The sequence below is a fragment of the Choristoneura fumiferana genome, chromosome 25, assembly GCF_025370935.1.
Source record: "Choristoneura fumiferana chromosome 25, NRCan_CFum_1, whole genome shotgun sequence".
Classification (NCBI taxonomy): domain Eukaryota; kingdom Metazoa; phylum Arthropoda; class Insecta; order Lepidoptera; family Tortricidae; genus Choristoneura; species Choristoneura fumiferana.
The window spans coordinates 9,711,960-9,736,584 of record NC_133496.1 but is presented as its reverse complement, the minus strand read 5'-3'; the positions used below and the strand labels follow the sequence as shown (position 1 = coordinate 9,736,584).

Here is a 24,625-nt window from a genome sequence, read left to right as displayed (position 1 = left end):
AATTGTGTTCGGCTCGTGCTCGGTTCGCCTAGCGTAGACGCACCTTTAATTTTTATTACACTTTTAAATTTATTCGAAGGAGCAATGTAAAGCAAAATGCTTGATGTTTGTGGCGTGACAGGTGACGTCATTTGTGTTCTAGGATGGCGTACATTGATAACAGTACCTATTTAATTTGTATGAAAAAAGGAAAATACAAATTTAAGACTCCATTATTTATAAAAGTCGCTGAACTAATTTTGTTCAGTTTGACGAGGACAATCTATGTTTTCATTTTTTGCTCGTATTACAGGCCACACCCGATATAGACATAATTATGAAAACGATCACTCTAGTTGAATATTAAATTTCATTCATTCAATACAAAAAAGAAAAGAGTAGTAGTCTAGGTACAGTCACCTGCATTAATATCTGCCACAGTGGAAATATCTGACACGTCCTACCGACCATAGAAATAGAGTCGTATCAGATATTTATGCACGCTTCGTTGTGTCAGATATTGGTGCTGGTGACTGTACCTATACAGAATAGGTTATGATAGTATTGCATTTAATTATTTTTATTAGCTAAAGCCAGCTATAGAGATTTTATCAGATTAACATTTATTTTGGACGTAAGTTCATAATTTGCCCTTTTTAGATAGGTACCTATGCATTTTAGCCTGAAAAGCGTAACAAAAGCCAGCAGCTACTTAACTGAGGTTGTGAAAAATCAAAAGGTAGGGTTTCGGATCTAAAAAAGAAATAACGAACTCTTACTTATATAGAATTATATTTAATGAAATAGAACATGATAACTCACGACTTAAATCGAGTTTAGCTCGACATGCTTGGGTCTAATTTGTAGCCCTTCCTACCGAAGCAACGCACTCCGGCTGCTGCGACACGTGCACTGCGCGCCACCGCTCTGCTCGCGCATCTACCCGACGAAACTAATACCGACGCACCAGTGACGCATTGTCAAACAAACCCCTCTGATTTGATTCCTGAAGCAAATCACTATTAGAATTTGACATTTCGCATCTTCGGTAGAACAAGGGATTAATTGTCTAAAAATCGAAAAATTCGTCATATTATCGTACTTACAGTAGTGCAAGGTCTAAATTGTCTAAAAATCTAAAAAAATTTAAAAATTGGAAAATGTGGAAATTATGCCCTTGTTCTATCGAAGGTGCGATTTGGCAAAAAGTCTATACCGCAAAAGCAACTTCATGTTTCATAGAAAAGGTAAAATAAGTCTTAAATTTTATTGCGAGAGTGACTTTACACGACTTTTTTGGCACTCGAATCAAAGCAAAAGGGCACGTTGCACGTACACTATTTTAGCGCGTCGTCTCTTTCTCGACCGATACTTTGAAGAGGGACGGCGCGCCAAAACCGCACGGTTAGCCGCATAGTGTGTACGTAGCCTTACACACGATCCATGCGTTTGTATCGATACAAACGCCACGTATTTCAAACGCAAGCGTTTGTATCGTGTCTGTCCCCTGTCGCTCTGGCAGTTTTACGACACTTAAATTAATCGTTTGTCACAGAAGGCCATTAAATATTTTTCTTAATATGACTGCCCGAAGGAGTAAATGCCCATAGTTATTATTATTACTATCATCTTTATTTAAGAGACGCGGTGAAGTATTACACAGAGAAACCAGAATCAAAATTATGAATTTACTGTATAAACCACGAGTTTATAAAATGATCTATAAGAAAAATGTTTTCAACATGACAATGTGCATTGACATATACAATAACTTACCTGAGGACATTAAATTACTCGAAGGCAGTATTAAGTATAAATTGACTACCTGGCTCTTGGACCGTTGTTTTTACACCATCAAGAATTATTTAAATCGTGACTGACATTTTAATTTTTCAAATATTTGGCTGTTATTGATTATGTTATTATTATTATTTTTGTAATAATTGTTTTTTGGCATTTTCGACAAATATTTGCACGCCTGCATGCAGGCTGAATACAGTGGACATATTTAAAATTATCAATGTAACAACTGCACAACTGCATTCTGAGCAAATTATTTGAATCTTTGAATCTTTTGAGGGTTATGTTCTTTGATCATGGTGTAATTAAATTACTTTTCGTATTCTAACAACAAACAAGCTTTTGCTTGCTCAGTCTAAAACTTGAAGTTAAATAAACAGCGTGTTTGAAAAAAAGACTACGACTTTCTATTTATGACTTCCAATACCAGTGCAATGAGTCGTATTATTATTTTTTTACTTTTTGATAAGTAAGGGAAAGTAAATTATTCGGAGCATGATATAATGCGACTAGTTTTAATAGAACAGAGTGTGTGTCTTTAAAATAATGAATAATAATAACGAGACATTGATTAGTAAGTAGAACTGCAAAATATATTTCAGAATAATTAATTTTGACATTGGGAGACTTAATCCTACTTTTATTATACGAGTAAATGTGAAAGTTTGTGAAGATGTTTGGATGTTTGTTACTCAATCACGTCTAAGCCGCTGAACCGATTAAGATGAAATTCGGTACACAGATAGTTTGAGTCCCGGAAAATTGCATAGTTCCCGTGGGATAGCGATAAACGAATACTACGCGGACGGAGTTGCGGGCAACACCTAGAGATATTTATAGATGTCCAATTAATTTATGATTTAGGTACAGGCGAAAGCAAAAATATACCTATGTATAGCCATATCGTCAAAATATGTATACATCGACCTTATGTCTAGTGGCATGCTTTAAGTTATACATTTATGCTTTTGACCGTACTTAGTACTATAAGGCTCCCTGCATCCCTGTAAAGTTTAGATATTAAATCCTTGTAATTTTTATCTTGTATCTATCTTATTATTGAAGCCGTGGTAGTGGTTTGACCTATCGTCTCTCAAGCAGTGTGTTTCAAACCCTCGCACATCTGAAAATATATTACATATATTTACCACGAGCTTTGCGGTGAAGGAAAACATCGTGAGGAAACCTGCACAATCCTGCGAAGCAATTCAATGGTGCGTGTGAAGTTCCCAATCCGCACCGGGCCCGCGTGGGAACTATGTCCCAAGTCCTCTTATTCTGAGGGGAGGCCTGTACCCAGCAGTGGGACGTATATAGGCTGGGATGGATGGATGGATCTATCTTATTTACTTAGTTGGTTTCGCTATTTTGAATAGTTATGAGAATTGTAATAATAATGTTTTTTACTATGGAAAAATACGTTTTACGAAGTTACGTCGCGATGGATTCTTCTTAGTAATAATGGTCTTTCCGAATCCTTTGATCGTTGAAGAGCCTTTTGCGGCCTATTTGGACAAATTCGTTTTGATTAGGTATTATTCTGTGGCTGGTCAATACGGCTGTTTATATACAGACAAAAATATCCTTGATTAGTGGGGTTAATATTAAATGGTGTCTTGCCACGAGTCCACTGTCAAATACTCTGTTGTATGACTAGCCTAATTTTTTAGGGCTCCGTACAAAAACGTGGAACCCTTATAGGATCACTCGTGCGTTGCTTCAAATCTACTGGACCAAATCAGGTGAAATTTGATAGGATAGTTTAATCCTATGACCCAAACACAGACGTGCAAAGTAAATAAATACTTTTTTAAAAATAAGGGTCATTTTCGGGGGAGAAGTTAGGAAATTTAAAAAAAAGTCTTGCTAACCTTACTGTGTCATATATCAAATGAAAGGGCTCTCGATTAGACTCACATCTGGACATGGAGTCTAACATCTAGTAGCATGGTGTACAGTTGTGTTGCTCTGAAGATGAGCTCTGGTTGAGTTCGAAACGCATCAGTGTAGTGTGTTGGTGGTGATAGATGGGTTTGTGTGATTTGTGTGTGTTCTTACAGTGTGAGTTGGGGGAACTGCATGAACACTTAGCTATCATAAGGTTCATTGATATTGTAGTATGGCAATTGGCCACTTTCAATGTTTAGCAGTAACACAATAGTTTACTGCCACATAAACGCATATTGCTTGTATCAGCGACAATCGTAATGTATATATTCTAAGGTTGATTTAATAAAAGGTTCTCTTTACGCACAACACAGCTATCGTCTTATTGACCACCACGTACCATCACCTTATATTACAATATTGACCTCCGCAAAGTAACGCCTGATTCAATAAATTATCTAATTTATCTCTTCTTTAAGGGTTAATTATTAATGCAGCGCGTAGGCTTTTAACTTGGGCTTTTTAGTTATAAACTCTATCTCTAAGTGAGAACTTTCTATTTTTCTTTAAATTTAATCTTAGTACTTATTTACTCAACTAACTCTATCATAATGAACGTTTTAATTCGCTATTCTGAAACGATTTTTTTATTCTCACAGCAAAACCACAAAACTGTGATTTAATCGACTAATTTATTTGCAATGCTTCGCAATATCTATTTGAATGGCAATGACATCACTCTCGATCATTTCCTTCGAGGCATTATTTTTCTCTTTGGGAGAGAGTTGCCACTGTTTTTTTCTTTTTTCTAACCTAGACGCACTTCCATGATCAATAGCGATTGTGTTTGAGTTCGTTTCCATTGCTTTTACCAAGCCGATTTTTTTACACTCTGCTTATTTGTTCACCTATAATTTATATATAAAAAGATGTACATGCAGTCGGGTTCTTAAACTTCTCAGCAAAAGTCCGAACAAAAATATCTGAACACACTTCTACGTCTTAACAATAGCGTCGTGTTCACATATTTTTGATAAAATTTTTGCTCAGAAGTTTAACCCGTCACGCGTCCTTATGACTACTGGTAGTCTCTAGGACATTTAGTCGATACATATATACATAGGTACGTTAGTTGAATAACAATATAAGTACAGTCAACAAAAGAATAGTCCGCAAATAGCTTGTACGGTCGGTTCTCCAAATTATTATCTAGTTTTTCATACTAGTTGCATAGAAAAATAAATACTTATGTTAAGATACCGACTGTACTAAAATGAACTTTTTACTGACTATTTCAGTTGCAAAAATATCCTTGTGACCTTTTATACATGATGACTAAATGATAACAAAATAATTAAACTACTTTGAATTCCAAAATAATTATTTTTCTATACCGTCACGTTATTGAATAGAAATGGAAACGCGATGCGAACACGCATAATGTTTTGCATTTTATTCGTTTGTATTTATTGTAACGAAAGTTCTTATGTGTTGTTCATTAGTCACATTATATGCTCAAGAATAATGTATCATAACTTTTTCTTAATACCTAATATGGAGTAAATGACGTCCCAAGTTTTGTACTTCACTTTGGTTCTTGTTTAGTTAATTCACTTCACTTGTTAAGTATTATAAATTATCATTCGAAATGGGTTCCAATTTTAGACTAATTTTCCGACACTTGCACTTTGCTCAAACTCGCTGTTCGAAAGTAATCGGTCGTCCGAACAATGGCCACTAGTTCGTTCAATTTTACTCTTTGCCTTTCCGATCGACTTTTCTTGCTTTTTTTTATCTGATAGATAGTATAAAATAAATTGGACGGAGCAGTTTAACTATCAGTTGAATGGTACCATTCAACGAGATGACAGTGTAACGTATCGGGAGAAGGATTTTAGTAACCAGTGTAGTGAAAAAGTGACAATATGTTCCAAAGAAGTGTGTTTGCTTTTGTGGCTTTGATTGTGTGCGTGGACTTTTCCAATGGGGCCATTGATGGATCACCGACAAACACCATTGTGGAAACTCCAAAAAATACATCGGAAAGAGCTGGACGTTCGTTGCATAAAGACTGCAACAGCAGCCTCAGCGCCAAGTGTCTCAAAATCCATGTTCTATCCTTTATTGAAGACTTGAGCTCTCGCGATGAGCTACCCCTTCTTCCAGGATTGAGCATTGTTAAAGAAAACAAGACATCAAACTCTTCAAATCCTGAAGAACTGGCTGCCGAGCTATCACGACAGTTCCCTGGAAAACCTGAAGAGAAATTAAATAGATTCTTGTTATATCGCCTGCAAGATTACTTGGATGGTCATTCGCTGAGGTATAGGCTGCTGGATCCAAAAACTACAAAGGAGGCTATGAACATGGCGAAAGGAGATCAGGAGGCTATTGGCAGAAAAAGTGGAGGTGGAGGTGGAGGATTAGGTGGTGGTGGCAAAGGCGGCGGCGGTGGATTGCTAGCGGCAGCTCTGATGATGAAAGGTAAAAATGCTCGTATTATTAATTTTTGATAAGATGGTGTTTGACGTTAAATTCATGATATAAATTTGAATCTTAAAAAAATAAGAGTGTTCTGTAATATGATAACTTTGAAGAAAAATAATTAACGGGACGTCTACCAGAATAATGCTTCGAGTTTATGAACTTGTGAGCAAAAATTTGATTTAAAATATCTGAACACTACTCTATTGTTAACGGCGTGGAAGCGTGTTCAGATATTTTTGATAAAATTTCTGCTCACAAGTTTATGAGCTCGACTGTACTACTGATAAAATCTATTAAGTACTACGGACAAAATAACAAACAATTATATACAAAGCATTTTGGTTCAATTCGTATTTACAATAATACAGTAATTTTCTACAGTTGTTGTCTCACTTTAAGACTATTTTTCCATCTACTTTACAATTTTTTTTTATCAGGTACTCTGGCAGCAGCAGCTCTCGGTGCCCTAGCTCTCTTAGCTGGCAAAGCTCTGATGACAGCCTTAATGTCACTTCTTCTGTCTGCTCTGGTCGGTCTGAAGGGCCACGGTGGAGGCGGCAAGACAACATACGAGATCATCACGAAGCCTGAAGTGTCTCATCATCATTCACACAGTCATGAGGAGCATCACGAACATGAGCACGGTCATCACGGAGGATACAGACGGGCGTATGAGCCTGATGCCTACAGTAGCTACATGCCATATGGCACGTCTAGCACCAGCACCACATAAACTTTAGAAATAGAACTTAGTCATATTGACTGAAGATTCTTCTTCATAAGACTTTTCTTTTAACCTTTAATGTTGACTTGATTTGGGTTTGTTGAATTTCATTTCCTTTACTTGTGAGTGCGGTTTGTCTTACCTATTCTTAACTTAGATGGAATTAACTCATTCTATCCTGTTATTAAGTATTACCTACAAGTTATTTTTTCTGTAGAATGTTTAGTTTGTAGTAATTTATTGATTAGTTAAGTATTTATTACCCTGTGCATTAAGCTTTTTCTTCGTTGTGAATTGATTATTTATTGCAGATTTCGTTAGGCGTGTTAAAGTTGTATCTATTTCACATATTTAGTCTATCATCTTTTTTTCTCTTCCCACCGTCTTATTCAGCACTTACAAAAATTATTGCTTCGTTTTTGTTTGTATTTATTTATTAATCATTGATGTAATGTATCATAATATGACCGTTCTATATTTAATATTTATATGTAGTGTATCTACAAGTACTTGTGTAAATATGTGTATTTTTTTGTATATTTGTATTATATTAGCGGTATAGCTGTGATATTTCTTCTAGTAATATTTTTACGATTGTTATTTTCAATACCTATGCATTTATTCTTGAAACCAAAAACTAATTTCATAATTTCGTATTACTTTTACATAAGTATTATATTGTCTTCTCCTTGATGTAATAATAAACGGAATATACTAAACTTACAAAGTCTTTTACTAATTATGATCTAATTCATTTTAACCAATAAGATTATAGTTTTAAGAATACACCTTGGCAGTAACTGCCTCACTATTTTATCATGGCCATGGAAGCCACCTTTAGTCAAAATACACCCCCAGACCATTCTAACAAACATGAACACGGCTAGGTACAATTATTTTATCGGGTCCATATCGGCTCGCATACTTATTAGAAGTCCGAATGTAAATGTTTGTCAGAACGATCGTTTGTCATAACACTTTTTTTTTCTGAATCCGATAATTGTTCGCTTCCGTGGAACAGCTGTTCCGGCTGGCTGCTGATAGAGACGAGTACAAAAAGCTAACGGCCAACCTTCAGGATCGAAGAGGCACTGAAAGAAGAAGAAACCAAACCTAACCTATAGTTTTCTATAGCACGACCATTTAAAAATTTCAGAAAACGGTAAGGTTTCAGTGGGAAAAAAATGATGACAAAAGATGATAAGGACAAAAATTACGATATGATTAGCGAAGAGTATGCGAACTTTGGCGCTCCTATTTTATCTTAGAGTTCCAGTGCTAGTCTGACTGATCCATCATCAGACCCTGGATACCATTCTTACTCAAAAAAAACCACTAATTATTCTAACAAGCCCAAGCATGACTGGGTTATGTTGGTCTGTCTTGGAGTTCTAATGCCTAGCTTCCAAATCTATCATCAGATCAGATACCATATTATTATTAGTTTATTTTCATCGAAAATAAGTTTCATTACCTTGTTTTGTGTCAATAAAACTGTTGGCGAGAGACCTCTTTTTTAAAATTATGTTTTTGTACTCTTTTTTATTGTCTATTTTTATAGCTTTTGTTTTACTATATATGTCAGTTTTGCTTGTTTGCGTCAAATGTTATGTGTGTCTATTAAAAAGTGTATAAATCCAAAACTCGGCCGTTAGTTCAACGCCTACGACACTAATACAAATACTCACACATTATAGGAACACATGACACTTTCTTTGCCACCTTAACTGGCGTGGACCAAACGACTGGTGCTCTGCACCGGGGTGTAGTGTTGGCGATAGACCTCTTTTTTATATCTTAAATCTTTCTTAATTATGTTTTTGTACTCTTTTTTATTGACTATTTTTATAGCTTTTGTTTTAACTATATACGTCAGTTTTGCTTGTTTGTGTCAAATTTTATGTGTATCTATTAAAAAGTGTATAAATTCAAAACTTGGTAACCATTTATTATTTCTACCGTTTTCAAAAACGATAGGAAGAGGTTTTAAATCATTTTCCGTTCAATTACCAGGTGAAGTTAATTATAATCGTGTTAAATATAAAAATATACTTATATTTTGAGTCTTCTTTCGAAATCTTCCTTCTGTTTTCTGCATATTTTCAAAATAGAATATCTCAAAATTATACCTAACGTTTTTTTATATAAATAGATAGCTGAAATAAAAACTACCACTTAAATTCAATTAAATTAAGTTCAAGTTCAGCAGTCCTAATAATAATAATGGGCGGCGGTGATCAATTACCATCAGGTGACCCGCCTGCTCGTTTTCCAGCTGTTCGATAAAAAAAAAGTTAGATTTCAAGTTCAAGTAAAATAATTATAATGTTATAGACATATAAGAAGTACGCATAATGTTAGGCATCATCATCCCAGCCTATATACGTCCTACTTCTGGGCACAGGTCTCCTCTCAGAATACGGCCGAAGCCCTCTTGGGCCGTAATTCCCACGCGGGCCCAGTGTGGATTGGGAACTTCACATATAACATTGAATTACTTCACAGGTGTGTGCAGGTTTCCTCACGATGTTTTCTTTCACCGAAAAGCTCGTGGTAAATTACAAATGTAATTTCGCACATTAATTTCGAAACACTCAGAGGTGCGGGCCGGGGCTTGAACCCACGAACCTCTGCTTGAGAGGCGATAGGTCAAACCACTAGGCCACCACTTAAGTTCACTAAGCACTTACGTACATTTCAATACCAAACCTAACCTAATCTAACCAAAGCAATAACTTAAACAATATTTTACCAAAATCAAATGACATTAAAAAACAATATTAATGTCGCAATGAGGTACATTATCTTAGTCTTCTATCAGGTATCCATAGGTGATAAAGTTCGCTTACTACCAAGTCTTACACTTGTTCGTTCGTCGCAAAGAAAGTTGTAAATTACTCTAGTTACCTACAAACTGAAAAAAAGATTTTTTAATGCAAATAAATTTGATTCCCGTACGACCCTCATCAAAGGTATCATAATTACTTTGTCTCATACATAATTACGTATATTTGTTACGAAAGTTCTTAAGCTATGCCTTCTTCAAAGATTTCATTCACGAGCTGTGGTTACGACAATGTCATTAGAAGGTTTAGACTTGAATATTTCTTTAGTTTAGCTTCAAAAACATTAATAAAATTTAAAGGGATGTTTCAGCATTTTCAACAAAAAGCAATAAAGTCAAGGAAGGCATAAAATAATGTAGATAACAGAATAAAAACATTGTAAAAATTTTAATAAAAACATTTAGTAAAGTTATTATTACAAGTAAATATTGTAGTTGCTCATCTACAAAATTCAAATCAAGAAAAAAAAAGTTAAGAAATCTTTCATTTTAACAGGTCTATCATTTTATCATCACTGTGCCGTCACAACTGACAGCCAAATAACAATAGTAGAGATGCATTGTAATCCTTACTATCTTTACCATAAGATCTCAGCGACCGTCTTGACATGTCACAAAACGTGGTTGAGTGTTTAAGTTAAATCTTACCCCTAGGCGACCGCAAACAAGATCCGCGTATTTCTCAGCTCAAAGAAAATGGCATGTTTTCACCCACATACCTTGACATTTGACCTGAAATCCTATAAACATAAAGTAAATAAATAACGCTTACCCACTACTTGGTTTTTCATTTGTTTCCCTTTTCTCGATCGCAATGGCTTTGGATAAAGTGATTGTCGTTGCGCTTATAATTGCGAGAATTAATGCTTCTGTTCTTAAATTTAAGAGTGACAATGCAAGTGAAGAAATAAGTGAATTTAATAATGACGTAGACACGTCGGCTGACGCATTCAAAGGTGTTTATACAGAATGTTTCCTGTATTTATCTTATTCTTGTTTGCAGAAGAAAACGCTTTTGTATCTTCAGAAACTGAACGATCTAAGTGAAATATCTGTTATAGGAGAATATGTTAAATTTGGTAAGTTAACCCTAATTACTTTAATGATAAAATAAATATCAGCCAATAATATTGTACAGTCATTAAATATTTATGAACTTTAACTTGATATTTGTATTCCAGTTAAAGTAAATACAACTGAACTTGAAAATAACACGGTGGAGAAATCAATAGCAAAAAGTGATCCAGAAGAACTGTCTTTGGATATAGATAATGCAGTTAACAAGTTTTTTGATAATCACATTCTTCGCTTTAAGGCATTAGGCAAAGACATTGCGGTTTCACATACTGGTAAGTGTACTTACGTTTAAAAAATTGATATACAGATATTCAAGGAAATAAGTAATTAAATTCCATCAGACGCAATTTTCATCTTTTCTCTATCATCAATTATCTAGAATTGCTGACACACACATGGTCAGAAGTGATGACGTTACATTAAAATAATTTATTTTAATTGATTCTGGTATTACAGTTGACGAATTTGTCGGTAGAAAGAAAAGAAAAGGTGGAGGGGGCGGTGGAGGCGGCGGCCATGATGATGGGAAAAAGAAAATGATGATGATGGCCATGATGTGCATGAAAATGAAGATGATGATGGTAAGTGATTTTTGTAGATAGTAATTATTATTATAACCGTCATGAAAAACAAATTAAGCCTTACTCATATGTTTATCTATTAATTAGTATTGCTTGTGATTACAGATAAGTTGATAGAAACTAAGGGGCTGTTTCACCATCCATTGATTAGCGTTAACCGACGGTTAAATGTGATGCCGTTTCCGTCTATTCGAACAAAACAAATAGAGACGGCATCACACCTAACCGCCAGTTAACACTAATCAATGGATGGTGAAACAGCCCCTAAGTATCAATATTTATATTGACACAATATTTTTGAAGACGTTTTCTTTCAGATGATTCCAGCAATGATGGGCATGATGGGCATGATGTCATTCAAGGGAATGATGTTTAGTATGATGTCGTTCATGATATCAAAGGCAAGTTTCATAAACTATGTAATTTTAAAAAAAACCGCCAACTGCGATTGGACTCTAGTATTAGCAGAGTCCCTCTCCTAAACAAAATGTAATGATGCAACAGCAGATAAAAAAAAAACAAGATTTTCATACTTTTACGATTGGTTGTGCTATAATTACCTTTCGTACCACATTTAAAATGCCTAGTGCAGTCCCGGTATGATAATACCTTTGCTTACCTAGCACTTCAATGATTGTGTTGATTTAGAAGTCTTTTTCATTGCTCCAACGGGTAACAACAGAGTTTTGACATTAATTTCAGCTTAATAACTCTACTCATTCCTGAGAAAAAGATCTTGATAGACGAACATACAGACTGAAAGAAAATAAAATGATCCTGCAGTTACAGAACCCTAAAAACGATGAATGATGATGTAAAATTTGTAGATACTTATATATTGAATAAATTTCAGATGATGTTGCTTATGAAGCTTTTAGAGAAGAAAGGGGGTGGTGGAGGCGGCGGTGGAGGAGGGGGAGGCGGTGATGTAAGTAATCATCATCTTATGTCATCATCCCAGCCTATATACGTTCCACTGCTGGACACAAGCCTCCTCTCAGAATGAAAAAACTCGAACCCACGATCATCCGCTTGAGAGGCCAATAGGTCAAACTACTCGGCCACCACGATATAATAATATTAAAACGATTTAAAGTATGTAATATTACTTTAGCAAAGGATAGGCTGTTTTGATGAAAAAACAAAAACCCAAATTCCCAATCCCGCAAAAATTTAAATAGTTGACTCTTAGCTCAGTTCTATCAAGGTAAATATTTTTCAAGACGCCTACTTGAAATACAGCAGCAACTAAGCTGGTAAATAAATTAAATTCTGATAAAGGTAAAGGCCATAAACGAAATGAAGTCGGATAAAAAGTTAGCCAACACGTGTTAAAATTTATTTAAAAAAAACTTTCATGGTTAAGTTATTAGGTTATTACTCGTAGGTACCTTTTGGTTACAAAGCAGCGGAGCATTAATCAAAACATTTCTTGCAACTTATTGCTTATTTATCTTCTTATAAGCCCACATCGAACTATTGTTCATTTAATATGACGTGTTTTACTTCTCCCGAGATCACCACAAATTTATGGGTTTTAAAAATAAAATAGTTGGCGGAAAGTACATAAACGCGAATTTGTTCTTTAAAGAGATGTCTAATAGATAATCAAATAATGAGACCATGGACGCTTACCTCCAGTCATCTCAAAGCATTAAATTTACCCAAGCTTAATAATTATATACGTAATGTGAGAATGGGCAGCAACTCTATTTCCGACTACGAACTTTGTACTCCAGCTTTGCGGTGCGAAAGGCAAGGGGATATATTCTCAAAAAGTCGTCATAAAGTTCACTACTGATTTTCATCCGAGGATGACCATTCTCAAGAGCGTAGCAACTTAGGAGAATGTACGAGCAAATTGACTTTAAAAGTAATTTGCCTCCATTTTTTTCCAGGGTTGGGCCGCAGGTGGTGGCGGCGGTGGCGCCTGGATGCCAGCAGGTATTATACCAGTCTAAAACACTAAACAATTGTGGAAGTTTCTAATATCTATAGAATAAAAGTTCTCGTTTAAATAGGTGGTCAAGACTACGGCGGAGGTGGCGGCGGTGGCGGCGGCTATGACGCCAACGGCCAATGGCAAAGCAGATCTATTATAGCTGATAACGTTGGAGAAAATCCCGAAATAGAAAACAAACCCATCATCTCCTACGTCACACCAATAGTAAGATACAACAATAATGTTAATGGAAAGAAACCATTCTCTCTAATAAAGAACTTGAACGATGAAGTCATCAAAATGAAGCAGAATGATGTCAAATCGAGAAAGAAAAGAGGAATTATAGATGTTCTACAAAATACTTATTTGTATTGGATAAATCAAGTTCTAGGTGGACGAGTAAAGAATAAGGGTAATTTTAAGTATCCGAAATTTAAAATAATTAACGGTGTTAAATATGTTTACTATCCATTACGTTATATTCAAAAAGCTAAGAAACCAAAGGCTATTAATAATGATTTGAAGACTGAAGAGCTGAAAACAGTTATAACAGCCGAAGATTTCAATAAAGGTGAGATAGTAGAAGGTCCAGTTGAAAGCAGAATGCATAAAAAGAAGCTTGTGAAGATGAAAGATAATGTTAACGAAACGATGGATGACAATCCGTGGGAATGACTATATTATTTGATGAAGTTTTATGTTTTAGAAAACCTTGTTGAGCCGGACTTTAGGTCATTTATATTTTTGTAGTAAAGTGTTTATCTGTAATATTTTAAAATATTATATCTGTGACTAGTTATAAAGTATAAAGTTAGTTCATCTATTTAATTAACTACTTATGTACGTGCAACAAGGAATACACACAATACAAAACGAATTTACCTACATATTTTCAATGATTATTTATAAATAAAATTATTCTTATTTTTATTCTTAATATCAAAACATATTCGAATGATCACCTATTGTAGAATACTTTATTCTTATTAGATATTTTATTGAATCAGGCGTTACTTTGCGAAGGTCTAAATCAATGAACTATAATAATTTCTTTGCTCACCCGCGATCTTCTGATAGCTAAGTTTATGCAAGATCTAACAATTACACAATTAATTTAGATTATTTAATAACTACTTATGTAAGCACCTGATGGAATCAACACGGAAACAATTATATTTAGTGAAAACAGTCAATACAATAAATGAATACTCAGTAAACGTATTCGAATCATGTCTTAATTTTTATTTTTTTAATCAACATCCTTTACATAACTGTAGACATAATAAATTTGCCTAAAGATATGTGCCATTCCAAATAATACTCCTCCACAAAAGGGTGACAAGTCAACATTGATAACTACAGACCAATCAGCTTATCTCACATGCTATAAGACCTTATTAAAGTTATAGAAAATCGTATTGTTGGACAGCTCGACCAGCACCAGCCGCCCGAGCAAGCAGGATTTCGCCCCGGATTTTCGACTACAGATCATCTTCACACACTCACCAGCTCATAGAGAAATATAACGAGTTTAATAATCTTTACTTAGCATTTGTGGACTACTCCAAAGCATTCGACAGCCTTCAGCATTCTGCAATAGAAACAGCGCTCCACAACCAAGGCATAATTCAACGTACATCAATCTACTAAAAATCAATTTATAACAACAGCACAGCCAACCTTAATCTCAACAATTTATCTGGCCAGTCGTTTAACATAGAAAAAGGCGTTAAACAAGGCGACCCGCTATCACCCAAGCTATTCACTAGCTCACTGGAAGAGATCTTCAAAAGCCTGGCGGTGGTCTGGAAGGCAAGGGGTGTCATAGTAGGCGATAAAAGGTTGACAAATCTTCGTTTCGCCGACGACATAGTCCTTTTTTCTTCTACGGCCTCAGAGCTCGAACAAATGCTGCAAGATCTCAGCTCTGCGAGCCTTCGGGTTGGACTTCTGATGAACCGGACGAAAACACAGGTTATGACCAACAGCACAAAACGTAGGATGGAGGTGGACGGGCACGTCATACAATACGTCGACGAGTACATCTACTTGGGCCAGATAGTATCTTTTAGCAATAGGCAGGATAAAGAAGTGGAAAGGCGTATCGACAATGCCTGGAAGAGCTTCTGGTCCATGAAGAAGCTATTGAAGGGCAACCTTCCACTGTCACTTAAGCGGAAACTGGTCGACTCTTGTATACTGCCCATCTTAACCTACGGTGCCCAAACATGGTCCTTAACCGAAATTCAGAAGTCCAAGTTGAAGGTTTGCCAGAGGGCTATGGAGCGCAGCATTTTGAGTGTCAAAAGAACAGATCGGATCCGGAACACCACACTGCGCTCGAAAACGTGCATAGCAGATGTCGGGAGAGAAACCGCCAGGCTGAAGTGGGACTGGGCTGGCCATATCTGCCGCATGCACCCGGAGAGATGGGCACAGGTTACTACCCAGTGGGCGCCCCTAGATGGTCAACGGAGGCGCGGCAGACCGAGACGGAGGTGGCGGGACGACTTGGACGCATTCAGAAACGACTGGCAAAACTTAGCTGCCGACAGGGGAAGTTGGAAGTCCGAGGGAGAGGCCTTTGCCCAGCAGTGGGACATAGAAAATGGCTAACGAAAAAAAAAAAAAAAAAAAAAAAAAAAAAAAAAAAAAAAAATTTAATAACTACTTATGTAAGCACGCTTTGTAAAATAACAAATATAGCAATAAGTATCTAGTGTGAACAGTCAATACAATAAATGAATACTCACTAAACGTAGTAAACGAATCATGTCTTAATTTTTATTTTTTTAATCAACATCCTTTACATAACTGTAGACATAATAACAATTGCCTAAATGACAAGTGATGCCATTTTAAATTGGTATTTCCTTCGTTTTAGTATTTAGCTATTCATTCTAATTAGGAGATCATGAATATTATACATCTTTGGTGGTCAGTGTATTTGTTCCTCCATTACAAAACTATAAAATTAATTCAAGAAAATATTTCCGTTAGCTTCTTACGCGCTTTTGAAACAAGTTTTCCACTCGTCATTTCAAGAGCTAGAGGGGATATCCGAAATCACATTTGTGACGAAAATACCGTACAAAAGTGGCAAAATGCTGTGTACCGTTAGCTATTAAAACTCATCATGATCATCATCATCATATCAGCCGAAGGACGTCACTGTTGGACATAGGCCTCCCCATATAAGTGGGATCCTTTCGACTGCCATAATCTCATAAGTCATAATGTAATGTTTGTCATAATTATTGTTACTCATAATTTTTTTCCCCGCTGAAGCCATACATTTTTCATATTTTTTAAATGGTGATCCCGTAGAACTTTATACGTTAGGTTAGATTTGTTTTATAACAATTCTGAAAAATAATTGGTTTCAGAGAAAAAAAGAGTTATGTCAAACATTACATTATGACTAACAATTTTCTACCGGTCAATATAGACACCATATTAATACCTCCAGTTGTGTTGGTTGGAAGCGGCCCGTACCCACCGTGAACCAGCAACCAGCAGAACCAGGTCATCCATGCATCTCGTTGGTGGACGCCCTACGCTACCCTTGCCGATCCACGCGGTCTCTATTAGAAAACTTTTCGGCACCAACGGTCATCTATTATTATCCGTGATATGTGGCCGACCCATTATAGATTCAACGAGCTAATTTCCTACTAAAACTACAGCACGAATATTTTTTTCCTGTTCGCTTAGGTAGGTAGTAGTAAAGATAAAGTTTGTTTGTTGTTTGTTTATACTCTTTATTGTACAAAAGGTTACAGAAAAAAAATAAGGTGGTTCCATTCGCATATTGTATAACTCTTTATTGTACATGAAACATATGAAAACAAACCAAAATACAAAGTACACCTTATCCCTTAATGGGATCTTTTCCAGTTAACCTTTGAAAAATTGAAAGGACATCAGAAACAAGAGTCACAATACACATAACGTATATTGTGCAAGAGTAGACACTATAATGCAAAGATAAAAGGACCGCCAATTTTAAATTTACCGAAATACTCCTAGTAGATCAAAATAAATAGAAACTCTACGGTATAATTATATTGACAGTCAAGAATGAAAAAAAAAATTCTCGATGAAAAAAACTTACGTCTGGCGTCACCCAAAATGTAATAAATTTGCTTAGGTATGATAGACACTTTTGCCTCATTAATCTGGTACAGTCGCCAGCACCAATATTTGACACAACAAATCGTGCATCAATAATTGATACGACTCTATTTCTAGGGTAGGACGTGTCAGATATTTTTGCACGCTCCACTGTGGCAGATTAATGCAGAAAACCGTACCCTGACGACCAAATATAGTGTTACCGACAGCAGTGCCTTATTTATATTTGCCTTTCTAAAATAAAAAAAATCGAGTGAGCATCCTCTGAAATCTGAAGCCCCTAGGACGCTGCCGCCCCTAGTACGCCTGCCGTCCCTAGGCCGCGCGGCCTATACGGCATATTAACAAATCCAGGACTGACCGGCAGCCCGGATTTTTTAAGGGAGGTTAAAGTAACGTATTTCTGTAACTTTACCATTGTTGGGAGCGTGGACTGTAAATTGTGGTTTTGTTTCTTCCCAAGAAAAAGTCTTTGCACTGGATGAAATGAAGATTTATTATCCAAAACACCAACACTTTACACAGTTAGACAAGAGCAAAATATAGCACAGAATTGTCTTATTAGACGTAGAAAAACATGTTATAGCCGATGGGCGACCGGAAGTATCAGAGAAAAAAGTTCTGCCAGCATTAACGCTAACAAACTCTTGTGTTGCCAGCAACATGCTGCGGCCCAGGAAAGAATAGAACTTACATATAATTTTGAAACATTATATAGTAACTTATATAACGTTATTTTATGATCTAAGTTAAATCACATAGTAGTTAACCAAATAGAAACTTAAATTCTTATGTTATAATCATAGCTACTTATGATTTAAATAACAGAGCAGTTAACTAAATAGCAAAAAATAATAATCAAGATTAGGAGAACACCCTATGTAAGTATACATTAAGTAAACAATACCTCCATTGTGCACGTTATGTCTATTACATAAGCACATCTAATTTGAGCAAATAATATGCCGTTACAAATTAAAATTGTGATAATTATTTAAATAAACTTAAATCTTACAATAACCTTCTTGTAAAATAACAGAAATTAACAGAATTTATTATTCAACTGGTAGTACACTTATACCTTGCAATGACCTAGTATACAATTTACCATCAGCTGTTTTTAGCTGAAAGGCCCTGACCTTATTATCCTTGCCGGGAAATACCTGCACAACCCGTGCCATGGGCCACACCAACGGTGGAGCATTAGGCTCCTTCATAAGCACCAGTTTACCTACAGTAACGTTAGGTACAGAATCACACCATTTAGACCTATTTTGCAGTGTATTTAAGTAGTACTTATACCAAGCCCTCCAAAATCGCTGCTGTAACTGAGTACATTGTTGCCAGTAATTTAACCTATTGACTTTACTGTCTGAAACATTTCTGTCCGGATACATAGTTAAGGATGTACCTATTAAAAAGTGCCCAGGAGTGAGGTAGCAGTAGTCATTTATGTCTTCAGACAAAGGCAAATTTGGGCGCGAATTTAGTACGGCCTCTATTTGACAGAGTGCTGTACTAAGCTGCTCATAAGTAAGTATGGCATTTAAAACGATTCTTTTTAAATGGTATTTCATACTTTTCACAGCCGCCTCTGCAAGACCCGCAAATACAGGAGAGTAACTTGGTGTGAAATGGAATTTAATACCTTGTTTGGCAGCATATACTTGCACAAGCGTCTGGTGAATAGCAGAGTTATTAAGCTCGTATAGCTCAACTAGCTGATTCCTTGCCCCTCGAAAACATCCGCCATTATCGCAAAATACGTCGCTGGGCAATCCACGTCTACTAACAAACCGTTTAAATGATGCAAGAAACGCATCCGTTGTGATATCTGAAGTCAGCTCCAAATGAACTGCCTTCGTAACAAAACAAACATAAACACATACGTATCCTTTGCTTTCTAATGCTTTTCGCACTCGGGAATTCTTGACGCGGACTGGCCCAGCGAAGTCTATGGCTACCTTTTGAAAAGGCCTAGCTGACGTCACGCGGTGCTGAGGCAAGGATCCCATCAGCTGTTTGGCTGCACTAGCTTTGAGCCTAAAACAAACCAAACATTTATGAGTCACTTTCTTGACTTGTCGAATACCGTTTGTCAACCAGTATTTTTGATTTAAATTGGATAAGAGCGACTTTGGTCCAGCATGTAACAGCCTAATGTGTTCATTTTCTATAATTAGAGTAGTTACTCGTGAATTTTTTGGTAGTATTATAGGATGTTTCTGTGACAGTGGTATATCTGAGTTATCGAGTCGCCCGCCTACTCTTAGTAATCCGTCCTTATCTAAAAATGGATGAAGCGGTTTCATGGACCCTCGTATGACATTGCCCTTTTGCAGTGATTCTATCTCAGCACTGAAATGAATAGATTGTTCATTTTTTATAATCAAATGCAATGCATTTTGCAACTCATCAGGACTTAGTATCTCATCTTTTACCTTATTTATGTTTTTTAAATTGTGACAAAATCTAAGAATATAGGCTATCACACGTGTCATCTTTTCTATATTAGAATACCTATTTAATATTTGAAAGAAGTCATTGCCTGCAATTGCTGTAAGTACCACCTGCGACTGTTTATATTGCTCAGTCTTCATTTCAGGTAAGTTAGTAGGTAAGTCTAACCCTTCTCTATCAAACATATAATCACCTTGCAGAAACTTCGGCCCGTTCCACCAGAGGGCGCTATTTGGAAGCTCCTGTGGACTAATACCTCTGCTGATTAGGTCTGCAGGGTTGTCTGCAGAGGGTACAAACAGCCAGGTCCACCTGTTTGTTTTTTGTTGAATTACACCAACTCTGTTAGAAACATAAGCCTGTAGCCTAGTAGTTTCCGAATTTATCCATGCTAAAGCTATTTTGGAGTCAGTGAATAAGTACACATTATCAATGTGTACACCTTTGGATAATGTGTCATATACTCTTTCCATTAAAATTGATAAAAGCAAGGCAGCATTCAGTTCTAACCTCGGTATTGTTAATGGCTTCGCACGTGGGTTTACTCGCGACTTAGAACAGAGTAGGTGTAATTCAGCCATACCTGCCTCATCAACCACGCGTAAGTATATGCAGCACCCATATCCTGTAGTACTGGATGCATCAGCAAATCCGATCAGCTGTACTGCTTTCACACTGTTGGTAGGAATGTGTCGCCTTATACTAATAGGGTGCATAATGGCCAAACTGTTAGCAAATTCCAACCACTCATCAGCAAGCTCATTCGGTATGCGCTCATCCCACCCAACATTGCTGGACCAGACTTTTTGTATGATGCTTTTAGCTCTTATAACAATTGGACTGACAAATCCCATGGGATCATAAAATTTTGATATATAGCTAAGAATAGCCCGTTTTGTTAGTACATTCTGGTCAAAAGCCTCTGGGCTGTTAATGGTGAAGCAGTCTTGTTTTACATTAAGTGTTATACCTAAAGCTTTCATACTAAAATTATCTTTTTGAAAGTCTCGCTCACTGAATTGTTGTTCAGCTTCAGGTATATCAGATAAGATAGCTGGAGTATTAGATGCCCACTTATGTAATTTAAAGCTTCCATAGTCTAACAATTCACACAGTTGTCGTTTAGCTTCAAGCAAGTTGTGCATATCAGAACATGAATATAAAATATCATCCACATATGTACAATTCTGAATGATGTAGGATGCAAGTGGCAATTCATTCCCATACCTTTGTGCAAGTTCCAATAAGCAGCGTGTGGCCAAGTAGCTTGAAGACTTCATACCGTATGTGACAGTATCAAGACGAATACATTTTATAGTTTGACTGGGATTGTCACGCCATAAAATGTTTTGGAGTGATGTTTGCTGTGGGTTTACTAATACATTGCGAAACATTTTCTTTATATCAGAACTCAAAGAAAACTCTCCTATTCTGAATAATAGCACAATATCAAATAATTCCTTTTGAACTGGAGGCCCATTTAATAAAATATCATTTAATGAAACTTTTTTACTAGTTCTCATTGACGCATCATATACCACCCTAGTAGGCGTGCTTTTACTATGCTCGTTTATAACGGGATGATGCGGTAAAAAATATAGCGGGTCCTCATTGAAATTATATGAATTTATATCTACATAGTGACCATGTCCAAGCTCAACATATTCATGAATGAAGTTCTGATAATCAGTAAGTAAGTTTACGTTCTTTTGCAATCGTTTTTCGAGGCTGAGAAACCTGTGCAAAGCTAAGTCAAATGAACTACCCAAAGTTTCATTAATTTTATTTGTCTCAACCTTGATTGGCAAATCGACTTGAAATTTATTATTTTCTAATTTTACAGAATTAGCAAAAATTGTTTCGGCTAACTCTTGCTCTGAGTCCTTTTCTATCAGCAGTTCGGGGACTCGCTCAACATCCCATAGTCGTTTGATACTGTCACTAACATCTGATTCACATTTAGCACAAAAGAGTGATACAACCTGATTTTTTATGATGTCTGAAACTAACGCGCCTGCGACGACGTGGCCAAACTTGGTGTTGAGGATGCACGGAGTTGAAGGCTGAGGCTGCTTTTCTCGGTCATTGCACAGGTTGTGTGCTTCTTCAAGCGGTAGGAGGACCTGGAAAAAGACGTCAGCCCCAATCAGCATATTTATCTCTGAAGGTTGGTTAAATGTTGTATCAGCTAATGTGACACCAGCGGGAATATTTATTCCATCCATGCTGATTGGCATTTGTGGTAATTGACATGTAATTTTTTCCACCACATGACAGTTTACTAAGACTTTATATTGGGATGTCAAAGAATGCACTTGTAGGGGAATGCAATAGCTAATCTTGCTCTTGTTCTGCGTCACACCAATGAGGTTAATATCAGATCGCTCAGGGGTAAGCCCTAAGACCTCAATAGCTTTTGTGGTGATCAGTGACACTTGTGAGCCCGAATCTAAAATACACTTGACATGCACCTCCCTACCACTTTGAGTATATAATTTTACTCTCGCTGTCGGAATTAAAACATTGCTTGCAGATGCCCCCGACAGGAGCACAACTGGGTTGCTTTCGCTTTCTTCATCTTGGTGCAGAAGGGTGTGATGAGGTTTTTTGCATATTCCACACCGAAAGTGGAATCTACATTTACCCACATGAGGATTTAAACATGTAGTACACAAGTTAAATTTCTTCGCAAAGGAAACTCTTTCCTTTGAAGGTAACAATTTGAATTTTGGGCAAGAATATAATTTGTGATCAAAACACTTACAGTGTACACATTCCATGGAGGTCTTGGCTGCAGCTGCTAACGCTACCTTACTCTTGACAGACTGCACTGAAGAAGGCTGGCCTCTCCCCGGCCCTGCATTGTCAGGATGGGTATCCGTGTTTTCCAATGCAAGAGCACGCTTGTCCATGTACGCCAAAAAATCTTCAATCGTCGGCTCCTGCTTTTGATCGCGTTCTAATTGGAATGAACGCGAGCTGTACGCGTCGATCTTACGCGTTAAAATTCCCAGCAGCACAGGATCCCACGCCTCCACTGCCGCATGCAAATTTTTAAGTGCAGCTAATGTTTGCCGCACTACTGAAACGAAATTCCGTATGTCGTTAGCGTTGGGATACTTAGGCAATTTATTTAAATCTAAAAGAGTGTTTACGTACTCAGAAACGATTTTATATTTGTTAAAAAATCTTTCATCTAACAACTGCCTTGCCTGAGGATAGCTCTCACTGACAAGTGGGAGATTTTTTACCAAATCATACGGCTCGTCTTTGAGAAAAGATCGAAGGTAATACAACCTTTGTACATTATCAAGCGACTTGTCGTTGTGAATTACCGAAGTAAATATTTGTATGAAGGCTACATAATCCGAATATTTGCCGGAAAAGGTCGGTATGTTTATGCTAGGTAATTTAGCTCTAGGTTTACTACTGCAACCTGACTCCAAGGCACTCTGTTCAGCTACAGAACTACTAGTTTTAATACGTTCGTTGAATATTGCTAAACAATCAAAATATTTATTTTCAACCTCCGCATAATCTTCTTTGTCCTCCGAATCCAATGATATGATTTGTTTATTATACACCTCATACTCCTTAAATGCGTCGCATAGTCTTTCCCGTTTCGCAATTAGGGTCTCGGGATGGCAATTTTCCATATTAGATTCGGAGGACACGAAAGAAAATAACCTAGTTATTGTACCTTTTATATAACCTCGTTTGGCGATCATTTCTTTGGCCTCCATCGTATTGTATGTACTGTACTTATTCCAGTAATTATATCACAATAAGCGCTAATACAATAAAATTTTAGAAATAAACTGCAAACTAAACACGCGGGGCGACACAAAATGGCGAAGTTCCTCTGTTGTTCACTCACGCGTCTTCGCTCGTTCGGTTCGAGTAGGGACGGGACGCCGTCAGTGCTGCCAACCTTCGCAACTGCCCGCGCGCTTGATTGATGAACCTATCGAAAAAGCTTCTTTTTCTGTCTTCAAACTGGAACGTATGCTTAAAATATCTTGGTTTTAATGGTTTTCTTTCTTGATAATGATGCTGAATTTTATTTTCGCAGCAACTTATATGATGAGATGAAAGTAGGACAAGAATTAATTAAATCGTTGTTTTCGTTGCTCATTCACGTTTTTCGGCTCAAACCTGAGATGCATTTATCGCAGTATTCGCAGTAGGTATCGGCGGTACTGTATGGATTGCACTTCTTGCTTGCAGATTCTGAGACAATCGCTGTGTTGGGCTGGGTCTTGTACTCGCAAAATCTTCTGTCTGTCTTGACGGTGAGAATGGACCAATGTTGGGAGCGTGGACTGTATATTGTGATTTTGTTTCTTCCCAAGAAAAAGTCTTTGCACTGTATTGAAGATTTATTATCTAAACACCAACACTTTACACAGTTAGACAAGAGCAAAATATAGAACTGAATTGTCTTATTAGACGTAGAAAAACATGTTATGGCCGATGGGCGACCGGAAGTATCAGAGAAAAAAGTTCTGCCAACATTAACGCTAACAAACTCTTGTGTTGCCAGCAACAACCATGACATTAAATTTAATTAACTAAACCAAAATAAAATTTATATTGCCTGCAATGTACCAGCAAAATAAAATTTAACAAGTAAGTCTAAATGACATGCCGACAGAACCTAACTTTAATATTAAGTCAAAGTCAAAGTCAAAATATCTTTATTAAATTAT

The 24,625-nt window shown here is 36.6% G+C and overlaps 4 protein-coding genes across 4 annotated transcripts; 2 read left to right on the top strand and 2 right to left on the bottom strand.

Moving 5' to 3' along the window:
- The first annotated feature begins 5,521 nt into the window (after nucleotides 1-5,521).
- Nucleotides 5,522-7,146, top strand: LOC141442185 (uncharacterized). Its single transcript, XM_074107097.1, has 2 exons — nucleotides 5,522-6,150; nucleotides 6,591-7,146. The coding sequence occupies exons 1-2, from the start codon at nucleotides 5,592-5,594 to the stop codon at nucleotides 6,884-6,886; spliced, it is 855 nt and encodes a 284-aa protein (XP_073963198.1). The 5' UTR covers nucleotides 5,522-5,591; the 3' UTR covers nucleotides 6,887-7,146.
- Nucleotides 7,147-13,059: 5,913 nt separating this feature from the next.
- Nucleotides 13,060-14,173, top strand: LOC141442372 (uncharacterized). The gene is made up of 2 exons (XM_074107336.1): nucleotides 13,060-13,324; nucleotides 13,402-14,173. Exons 1-2 carry the CDS (start codon nucleotides 13,315-13,317, stop codon nucleotides 13,995-13,997), a joined length of 606 nt encoding a protein of 201 aa, XP_073963437.1. The 5' UTR covers nucleotides 13,060-13,314; the 3' UTR covers nucleotides 13,998-14,173.
- A 3,563-nt stretch (nucleotides 14,174-17,736) lies between these two features.
- Nucleotides 17,737-21,061, bottom strand: LOC141442046 (uncharacterized). Its single transcript, XM_074106950.1, has 3 exons — nucleotides 20,085-21,061; nucleotides 19,346-19,499; nucleotides 17,737-17,889 (listed from the first exon to the last, which is right to left on the bottom strand). Exons 1-3 carry the CDS (start codon nucleotides 21,059-21,061, stop codon nucleotides 17,737-17,739), a joined length of 1,284 nt encoding a protein of 427 aa, XP_073963051.1.
- An 898-nt stretch (nucleotides 21,062-21,959) lies between these two features.
- Nucleotides 21,960-24,268, bottom strand: LOC141442316 (uncharacterized). The gene is made up of 3 exons (XM_074107275.1): nucleotides 23,617-24,268; nucleotides 22,681-22,998; nucleotides 21,960-22,039 (listed from the first exon to the last, which is right to left on the bottom strand). Exons 1-3 carry the CDS (start codon nucleotides 23,657-23,659, stop codon nucleotides 22,023-22,025), a joined length of 378 nt encoding a protein of 125 aa, XP_073963376.1. The 5' UTR covers nucleotides 23,660-24,268; the 3' UTR covers nucleotides 21,960-22,022.
- Nucleotides 24,269-24,625: the final 357 nt, after the last annotated feature.